General features: G+C 39.3%; 1 protein-coding gene across 1 annotated transcript in view; it reads left to right on the top strand.

Moving 5' to 3' along the window:
- The window catches only part of LOC101860727 (carbonic anhydrase), a gene marked incomplete in the record, with an annotated part of 116,601 nt that extends 106,309 nt beyond the window's left edge, over positions 1-10,292 (top strand). Inside the window, 7 exon segments of the mRNA XM_035968627.1 lie at positions 3,805-3,831; positions 4,530-4,724; positions 5,599-5,747; positions 6,373-6,465; positions 7,837-7,903; positions 8,543-8,700; positions 9,339-10,292. Coding sequence (XP_035824520.1) covers positions 3,805-3,831; positions 4,530-4,724; positions 5,599-5,747; positions 6,373-6,465; positions 7,837-7,903; positions 8,543-8,700; positions 9,339-9,545 — 896 coding nt within the window.
- Between the last annotated feature and the right edge of the window lie 404 nt (positions 10,293-10,696).

The following is a 10,696-nucleotide window of genomic DNA, read 5'->3' as shown; positions in this document are numbered from 1 at the left end:
GGGGGGAAGATGTTCGACAAAGCTTGACGTAATTTGAAAATCAATTTTTAAAGCTCAAAACTAGTTACTGAGCAGATAGAACTTTTGTGATTATAAGTTATTGAATAGTTGAGATGTGTGAGTAGGATACGAATTGATCTTAAACATTTTGACTCCGAAATCTCCCTTAGTTATTGTTTTAGTGGAAGTTTTACAGCACTTGCAACACAGTAAGGTCATAGAAGTGCTAAAGACTAGATGGGTTACAAGAGAGTAGCCAATACAAAAAGAAAGCTGTGGGGAAGGGGCGAAATAAGAACAAAAAATGTTTGATAAGATAGAAAGATTTATCTAAACGAAATTTAAGAGGTCAGAAAAATAAAGTTTCATTCCCCTTGAGGGTCGGTAGAAGAAAAAGAAAAACAAAGGAAAGCAAACCAAACAAAAGGAAAGTTGACCTTAGGCATGGCATTCAACGAGTTTGTGTTAATCGTTAAGGCTATAACTCGAATCAAAATCCAGCCAGCCAAATATTTTACAGAGTGACATAGATAATAATAATAACAAATAGCATTTATATAGCGGAAATCCCCGCTCTACAGCAAGATCTATGCGCTTTACAACCCATAATACTACAACAGCAGACTTGATAGCAGTCTAAAACAATCTCATTTGCACTCATATGACCTTGTGCAGTTGTGAACGCAGTAAAAACTCTACTAAAACAAACAAACAAATCATCTCAACGTCATGGGAAGCATACAGTGTAAGTTTCCATTTTGTAAGAGCTAAAACACTTGCATACTGAGAAGACCATTCGCTGTCTGTGGCCGGGTACCGATATCCACCTGGGTGAAGTGAGGAAAATTCGAGTAGAATGTCTTTCCAAAGGACGAGACGTCGGCCTGAGGCTCGAACTCCCGAACCTGCAACCTTACGATTACGAGTCCGGTAGCCTAACCACTAGACTATCAACGCCACAGATCCTGTATTTTTTCTGACAGCTTCTGACCAGTTATTATCAGAGATAGGGCTTCGTAGATTTCGATACATCCCATTAAATCCTCCCTGTATTGCTGTTACAAGTTCCAGGTCTCGAGCGTGTCTAAGAGATCCTGTAAGTCCTTACACTGACCGGCACAGTGGCGACCAACAATAGCATGGCTGTGAAATTATTGTTCCTTATTGGTGGAACATTGTTTGGTTAGGAATGTATGTATGTATGTATGTATGTATGTATGTATGCATGTATGTATGTATGCATGTATGTATGTATGTATGTATGTATGTATGTATGTATGTATGTATGTATGTATGTATGTATGTATGTATGTATGTATGTATGCTTACCATTGTAAACCAAATTGCCCCTCTGGAATCCATAAGATTGTAATTTACAGAGTGATTTTTTTTAAACCTGTACAACTTTTTTTTCTAAATATCTTGCACAAAATTTGTACTATAATGTTGTAATTTGGAACTGATATAATTCATTCAAAAGGAATTTGTTTGACCTAAAATTCACAAAGAAAAAACTTATTTTCGAAAACGGAATAGGCGAGCTTTTACAAAAACCACCCATAAACGCAAAATGCACCAATTTCAAAGATCCTGTAAGAAAGTCATGAACTGATTGGTTTGTTTTTTCTTTTCCTTTTATTTCTGAAAAATGATCTTTCAGCTCTGTAACCTTTAAACAATGTTTCTTTTCTCCTACAGAGTTTTAAATTTGGAATTCCGAGAACCAATGGTTAATATGTCCTCCTGTGGACTAGACACATTTTAACGCGTCGTTCGTAATGTTCAGTGGTGGCCAAATACAAGGATTCACTCAAACACACACAGATTGTACACCTTACAGTATAGAGCTGTTTCTAGAAACAATACGGGGGGAGGTGAAGTTGCTCAAATAGATAGTATTTGTGGAATTGATACAACCTGAAAGGTGAATAAGGGCTTTGCCCAAATGTCATAGAGGAAATGTTCAGGCTTTTCATGACCATCGAGGAATCTTGAACACATTGCTATCCTCTGATAGCTTTGCGAACGGAAAAAAGGTACTGTCGTAGACGTAGTCTAAACAGCCGTATGCACTGCTCACAGCCGAACGCTCCGTATCCCGGACTCTAGCATGGAGATCATCAGGGCTCTTCCTCTCTACAGCTTTTCTGAAGCACCGAGCCCCCTCACCGATGTGAGGTCTCATCTTAGTTCGACTGTTTTCCTCTGCTGCCAACTCTTAGGATTCATTCCAGCCTGCGTGCTCCTACTCCAACCAGATCCAGTGACTGGCTTTTTCTGCTGTCTACTGAAGGGAGTTTGTGAGTTCGTTGCTTTTCTTTGCAGTAAGTCCTGCCACTCTCAAGTCTCATCCACTTACGGGCGCTTGTTGCTACGAAACCTCTTTATCCTTCCTCTACCGGAAAATGGGCTATCTACTCACAATGTTTGACAAGTGCCTCGTAACGGTTCTCTTTCCGCTCATGTGCGACGTAGATATTGTCCTCGTGGGGCACCGTGAGCTCTTCCAAGTGCACCTCTTTATCTTTTTCCTCCCATAACACCAAGTCTGGCTTTTTCGTTATTGGGATGGGAACGAATCTCTCTAAGCCCTTTAAGTCAGCGGCTACCTCCCGTGTGCCTCCGCTCTGGTCTTCCATGGCTTCGTTTGCTTTCTTTCTGTTGGTAACCTTGCTTCCTCGCGGAACGAACGCAATCTTGGTGAGTCCATGCTTCTGTAGTTTGGGGGCGTATCTTCCTTCTTTCACCTGTTTTGTCGCCATTGTGGTGAGCACTTTCAGCACCACATTGTGCCTCCAGGTGTATCTGTTAAGAGCCAGGTTGCAGTTTGACAAAATATGCTTCATGGTTCCTAGCTTACCGCATCTACACTTGTCCTCCTGTACCTTCCATCTGACAAGGTTCACCGGCGAAGGCAAAACATCATATGTAGACCGAAGAAAAAAGCTTATCCTAGATGTGTTCCACTTCCAGGTGGCACTCCAACCGACTTTTCTCTTCCCATCTGGTCATTTGTCCTTGCTGGCTACACTGGATGAGATTAATTTCTCGCCTCTCTGCCTTGAGAATGCAGACCGTTGAAATGTAGGAAAATCATTGCTGCAGACATCGTCTAGGGACAGACGTCTCATGGGGCTCATCTACTGAGTTCTGCACAACTGATGACGTTTAAATGGATGCGAGCGGTGTGTGTTTGACCTGAAGGCGTTGTTTTGTCTGGGAAGTTTTAGTCCTGATTCTCTACAGGTCCTAATTAATGGACCATTTTCACCCTTGAGATCAAAGAAAGCGTTAAGGGCACTAGAACAGTATTTCCGTACCGTGTGCGAAACTTACGAAATGAGTTGGTGGTGAGGAAACGTTCACAACAAAAAGCTTCTTATTTAATCTTAATCATGATCTAAGCAGGCAAAGGAAACTTGAGAAAACTATATGCAAACTTCTGTTGGCTTCTTAGATTACCACAGTATGCAAGATGGTACAATCGTTGGGATTTTTAGTCGTAGGCCTTATGCGAACTAGTGCATCATGCTACAAACATGGGGATATAGCTGCAAAACTGTTCTGTGGATTTATCTGAAATGAATGTCAGACAAATTCCTTTTGAATTCTGAATGTTCAGTACACATTTGAAACGCAAAACTTCAGTGTGGAGAAAAATATTAACAAAAAAGGTTGTACAGCTGGGGTTTATTTTTTTGTATTTTATTTATTATTTACAATGAAAAACAACTCAAGTCTTTTTTTTTTTTGAAAGACTTTTTATTACAAATGTCTGTGGTTTATTCTTTTCCCTTGTTTCAGGTATTACATGGGGCTACGCTTCCAACGGTACGTTGTTATTGATGTTTTTCTTCTTCTTCTTCTTCTTCTTCTTCTTCTTCTTCTTCTTCTTCTTCTTCTTCTTCTTCTTCTTCTTCTTCTTCTTCTTCTTCTTCTTCTTCTTCTTCTTCTTCTTCTTCTTCCTTTCCTTCCTTTACTCAAAATTTATCATTTGAATTTTTTACAAAATATTTCTCATGCACATGCAGCCTATATCACGGGGAATAAGAAACTTCAACCCTATCTTTTGCTTGAAAATGTTGGATTTGGTACATCTGAACAACTGGCTGACGACGAAATATTATTTCAATCATATTATGTTCTAAGAGGGAGAGAGAGAGAGAGAGAGAGAGAGAGAGAGAGAGAGAGAGAGAGAGAGAGAGAGAGAGAGAGAGAGACAGACAGACAGACAGACAGACAGAGAGAGACAGAGAAAGACAGAGAGAGACAGAGACAGAGAGAGAGACAGAGAGAGACAGAGAGAGACAGAGAGAAGGAGAGAGGGATAGAGATAGAGACACAGACACAGACACACAGAGAGAGAGGGGGGAGAGAGAGCGAGGGAGGGAGAGAGGGAGAGCGAGAGAGCGAGAGAGAGAGAGAGAGAAAGAGAGAGAGAGAGAGTGGTCAGGGAAGAGGAGCAAATGTAAATCACAACTCTGCATAATGCATAGTATGTACATATTGTATTTCATGTGATTCGACAGTTGCCAACGCGGGGTCCGCCAGCAAATGGAGCGAATACTACGGGCACTGCGTGGATGACGCCGGAAGCAAGCAGTCCCCAATTGACATTGACCCTACGACTGTTTACCTGGACAAGTCCATCAACACCTTCACTATGAGCGGGTACGACAGCGCACAGGGAGTGAACATGCAATTGAAGAACAATGGACACACAGGTAAATTTATGAAGGAAGGAACTCTGGGAAATTCTACGAATGAATATACTTTAGTTTTAGTAAGAGCTTTATAGCACTTGCAACGCGATAAGATCGCATAAGTACCGATGATTAGAGGTGTTACGAGAGCGTAAAAAAGACAAAAACGAAGGACAGATAAAGAAAGATAAGGACGATCGCTCTTTGATAGGAAAGAAAAGGCTAGCTACGTTAGAGCACGCGCCACACACCCCAATAGTATAGATTTAGCCCACTGATGGCGAGAATTCTAGTTATTCAACAACGTTTAACAATGCGCTGCTCCGAGGTACATAACTTCATTATTCAAATAGATAATATTGAATTTTGTTTTCTTCATCTAAAACGTCGAAAGTCATGCAGCAACATACACACTATGAAATAAACTGAGTCGTGCTTATTGTTAGTGACAGAAGAAGAAGAAGAAGAAGAAGAAGAAGAAGAAGAAGAAGAAGAAGAAGAAGAAGAAGAAGAAGAAGAAGAAGAAGAAGAAGGAAGAGGAGGAGGAGGAGGAGGAGGAGGAGGAGGAGGAGGAGGAGGAGGAGGAGGAGGAGGAGGAGGAGGAGGAGGAGGAGGAGGAGGAGGAGGAGAAGAAGAAGAAGAAGAAGAACAACAACAACAACAACAACAACAACAACAACAACAACAACAACAATTATAACAACCAGAAAAGAACAACACCGTAATGTTATAAAAGATGTGAATTATCTGTAAAAGAAAATCCATGTTTGCATTAGAAAGTAAGAAGAAAATAAACTAAATGGGTGTAAATAAATAAATAAATAAATACATAAATAAATAAGTACATAAATCAATAAATCAATAAATAATTTTTGTTGTTGATTTCTGTTTTCAGTGCAAGTAGATATCACTGCTGGAGATATCAGAATGTCAGGTGGTGGGCTCCCAGGAGAGTTCAAGGCAGCGCAGTTCCATTTCCACTGGGGCTCCGATAGCACAAAGGGATCCGAGCATCTCATTGACTCTGCTGCTTACCCGATGGAGGTCAGTCAGCTCTAATTTTTTCAAGGTCCTATCTATTTCTCAGATTTATTGCTCTGACTCTGCTGCTCTCTGTTACGATCATTGCTTTCTAGTCAGATCTCTTGCTCTCTAGTCAGATCTGTAAGGCTTTTACGTTATTGCTCTCTAGACAGAGCTCTAGTCAGATCTGTGTCTCTGATCTATTGCTTTCTCGTCAGATCTATTGCTCTCAAGTCAGCTCTATTGCTTCTTAGTCAGATATATTGGTCACTACTGAGATCTATTTGTTATTGCTCTTTAGTCATATATGTTGCTTTCTTTTCAGATCTATTGCTCTTTTGTGAAATCTGGTTTTGCTCTTTTTTTTAGATCGATTGCGCTCTATTCAGATCTATTGATCTCTAGTCAGATCTATTGATCTCTAGTCAGATCTATTGCTCTCTAGTCAGATCTGTTGCTGTCTAGTCAGATCTGTTTCTCTGATCAGTTGTTCTCATGTCAAGTAACATTGACCTATTGTTTTACTCAAAATGATGCTAACAATAGGACATTTAGATGCACGGATTCAATACATAATTGTACTAGTTTTGTGTGGTACGCTTTGTACAATAAACTGAACCTATTCTTTAATACCCGTAATTTCCAGGTACACATCGTGCACCACCACATACAATATCCCACTCTAACTGATGCCGTGGCACAATCTGACGGATTAGCAGTGCTTGGAACCATGTTTGAGGTAACAATAGAATGTGTCAAGACTTTGTGGAATCAGACGCTCGTCTCTTTTTCGGCATTCGAAGTTATTGGTTTTATTTTAAAGTCTGTTCATTTGCTTTGCTTTTGATTTGTTTAAAAGTACCATTCCAACTTGAATAGAAATCTAGATTATAGCAATAGGAGGAAAAGGGGGGTGGGGGAGTCGCCTGGTTTCAGAGGTTAAACAAGCGTGAAAGTGATCACCAAATTTTGGTGACTTTCATAGCTTGAGACTTCATGGAATCTGCAAATGTACATTGTGTTGGCCTTTGATTGATTGATATTTTTTAGTAAAATCCTCAAAGAAATATATTTTTAAATGGACAAAGAAGGTGCTGAGCCAAAAACAAACATTGTATTCGGTAAAAACAAATTATGCCAAATGGTCAGGAAAAGGCAGGTTTCATCGATTTCATTATTTTGACGAGCACCTGAATTCCCCACGATGTTTCTCAAAAAACGTAACTATATAGCATGCTACCTTAAAATTACAAAGTTCAATCTGCTCAGTACCGAGTTTTGAGAAATTGTGATAACGACTCCGAAGAATCTTACGATTTTGATAGAGCAAGTAGAATATAAGATTTGCTTTCTGACCTCAATGTTACACAAAAGGGCCAAAAATGTCAGATAGAACTTTATAATTCTCACGTAGCTCCTGTGAGTTGCTCGATACTAATTATTTTTTTGTTTTCCAATTTTGTTTGTTTCTTTGTTTTTAGTATCGACATATTCTATTGATCAGTGCTTGTCAACCTTTCTTTCTATAGCCAACTGCCTCTTTTGCAACCTCTTGGGGAAAAGCTAAGTACAAAAACTTCGAGAATAATCAAAGCACACAAGTACTACAAATAAGCACAGTTCACCATTATTGCAAATGAGCAACACACCAAATATTGCGAATAAACAAAGTACACAAATTGGACATGTCACTGCCTGGACTATCATGAGGGCAGCTGTAGACTCCCTCATCGCTCGGCCACAAATAGCATTGGCGTTCATAAATATAATTTATTACTTTCATTATGTAGGGCCTACAGACGGATAATATTTTACTACTACTACTACTACTACTACTACTACTACTACTACTACTACTACTACTACTACTACTACTACTACTACTACTACTACTACTACCACTACTACTACTACTACTAATAATAATAATGATGATAATTATAATGATAATAACAACAATGATAATGATCATCATCATCACCATCATGAAGAAGAAGAAGAAGAAGAAGAAGAAGAAGAAGAAGAAGAAGAAGAAGAAGAAGAAGAAGAAGAAGAAGAAGAAGAAGAAAATTTGTATTTATCAATAATAATGGATTCTTTCTTTTTACAGATCTCCAAAGAAGACAATCCTGCTCTTGACCCAATCATTTCAAAACTTACCGACATCTCAGATCCCAGTAAGTGAAATAATAGCTGATTAGATGATGATCACAGGGGAGTGATGGGAGAGAAGAAGGAGAAGATGATGATGATGATGATGATGATGATGATGATGATGATGATGATGATGATGATAACATACGATAAGATAAGATAAGATACATCTTTATTGTCCTGATCCTGGCATATTGGTTTGGTGTTTCAACACGTATACACATACGCACACACACGCACACACTCACCTCCCCCCTCCACACACACAAACATGCACACAAATACGCAGTATGCTTGCACTCACAAACAGGCTCACAGTCCCAAACAAAATATAAATCAACAGTAATATAAGCAACAATAATGTTAAGCTAGATACATATTCAGTATTCTGATAGTAACAGAATGGTATTCTGGTGCATGCTCTAAGGTTATATGAGAAGTGAACACACCCGGTCGCAACTGAGTAGCGCCCAACAAGGTGATGATGATAACTATGACGCTAACGATGTACGATGATGATGATGCGCCTTGAGCTTGCTGTCGAGCGGGGATAATGTACAGTACGCAAACACTAAGAATTCATTATTAATAGCATTTTGTATCAAATCAAAAACAAAGATAACCGACATATATTCATAGCGATGACATTTTCCCACTCTCAGAGACGAGTACTTCCATGGACACTGTCAGACTGGATACCTTTCTGCCTGCTGACATCACTGAGTTCTACCGCTACAGCGGAAGCTTGACCACCCCAGGCTGCTACGAGTCTGTGACATGGACTGTCTTCAGAAAATCCATTCCCATCTCAGAGGCACAGGTAAAATATTATTATGACACCGAAGTTTATGGAGTATCCCTAGTCGCTTCTCTGTCACACACAGGAGACCCGAGTCCGATCCTCAAGTGGGGAGAAAGGTTTTTAAATACGTTTTGGCACTTATTGATTATTTCAATATTACTGATGGGATGATGCATCCCTCTCAGCCTGGGTTGGCCCTGGCAGGCAGGGTCGGAAAGCCAGCCTCCTAAATGAGCTAAACTTTGTCGATTGGGGTGTAAAAACACATACTTTAAAAGAAAAAAATGAAATGACCAAACGTACAGAAGACCTGTGTTCGCTGTACATTGACACGATAATGGTATTTTTAGTGCAGGGTTTGACTTTCTACCGAAACGGTGAGGTAATTTTAGATGTATAAAACAGATGATTATCTATAGTATGCTTTATTTTCCCATTGACACAGTTTAAATCAAAAAGCAGTTGGGCATATATCCAACTACATAGCTAGTTACCTAGCTATCTGACTATCTATCTATCTGCCCAGCTATCTATCTATCTGTCTATCGATCTATCTATCTATCTATCTATCTATCTATCTATCTATCTATCTATCTATCTATCTATGTGCGGCAAGCCTTAAGTTCATCCAACTACTTCTGATCCCTTGTCCGCAGCTGGCCAAGTTCCGAGCCCTGCTATCTGCTGACAAGAACGCTGCTGGGACTTACACGAAGATGGTCAACAACTACAGACCAACGATGAACAGAAACAACCGCAGAATCGTTGCCACCTTCTTAATTGGCTACGGCGAACGTGTGACCTACAGTGCCGTGTCTTTGACCTTCTGCATGCTCTTAGCTGCTGTTCAGCGTTTAATGTAAACGAAAAAAAGAACGTTTCGTTTCCAAGGAGATGTCCATTTAAATATTGAATTAATCATTTCTTTTACTTACTTAATTTCTTGGACTGCTTATTTTAAAAGAGAAAACTGTCCAAGCATGCTGTCCGCTCTCTATAGGCTACTTGTTACCTATTTCTTCACTTTGAGATTAATGCGGAGTGCTGATTGGTTTCACAGTGGCAATTGTCATTGTTCCGATGTCGTTTATTACATTTTTTTTTAATTCAGAATCCTGCAAATTTTGACTAATAAATGATACTTTAAAAAGCAGGCAAGGAGAAAGTTGGTTGATAATTGATGGGAAAAAAATACATCTGTAAGATGATAAAACATTACTCAAACACCCGCCAATACCAACAGTAAGTTTACTAATTTTTTTAAACAATGTTTTTAAAATTCGTTTTACCTTTTTTTTAACTTAAATAAAAACGGACAATTGCGTTATGGCAATAGGGATATTTTTTTTTTATGGCATGGTTCATTAATTTCTCTTTTTCTTATACCGTTACTATACACTTGTATTAGTTTTTTAAATATGGACCAATTTGAATTTCTCACCCTGTACTAGATTGAGATTAGTGACATAATGGCATTTACCAAAGAACGTTTCTTACAGACAATCTATTTACTTGAAATATTTACTAGGGATTTCAGGATTGAGTCTACACACTACGTAAATGCACAGTTTTTCGTTTTGTTAATGTTCAAAATATTTTTCCTGAAAGAAGCACCTCAAAGAGGAGGGGGGATTTCGACGGGAGATAGAACCCAACGGGATGTTTATTACTTCAATATTATAACTTAAAGAGAACACCATATCTTTCCGCCGTGGATTTGAAATAATTTGATTTAACGTATTTTTGTGCGTGTGCATGTGTGTTTGTGCGTGTGTGCGTGTGTGTGTGTGTGTGTGTGTGTGTGTGTGTGCATGTGTGTGTGTGTGTGTGTATGTGTGTGTGTGCGTGTGTGTGAGTGAGTGCGTTGTCTGTGTCTATGTTTTGAGAGTAGGTATGGGGGTAAGGTCGGCCTTTTTACATTTACAACCTTTATATTTGTCGCCGGGCACAACTGAAACGTCCTAAACAGTCTCTGTTGGAATAGCAGTGTTCTGGCTTTTAACAAAGCCTGGCA

This window comes from Aplysia californica, unplaced genomic scaffold (assembly GCF_000002075.1).
Source record: "Aplysia californica isolate F4 #8 unplaced genomic scaffold, AplCal3.0 scaffold00071, whole genome shotgun sequence".
Classification (NCBI taxonomy): Eukaryota; Metazoa; Mollusca; class Gastropoda; order Aplysiida; family Aplysiidae; genus Aplysia; species Aplysia californica.
The sequence above is the reverse complement of the archived record's forward strand: the minus strand, read 5'-3'. Positions and strand labels throughout refer to the sequence as shown.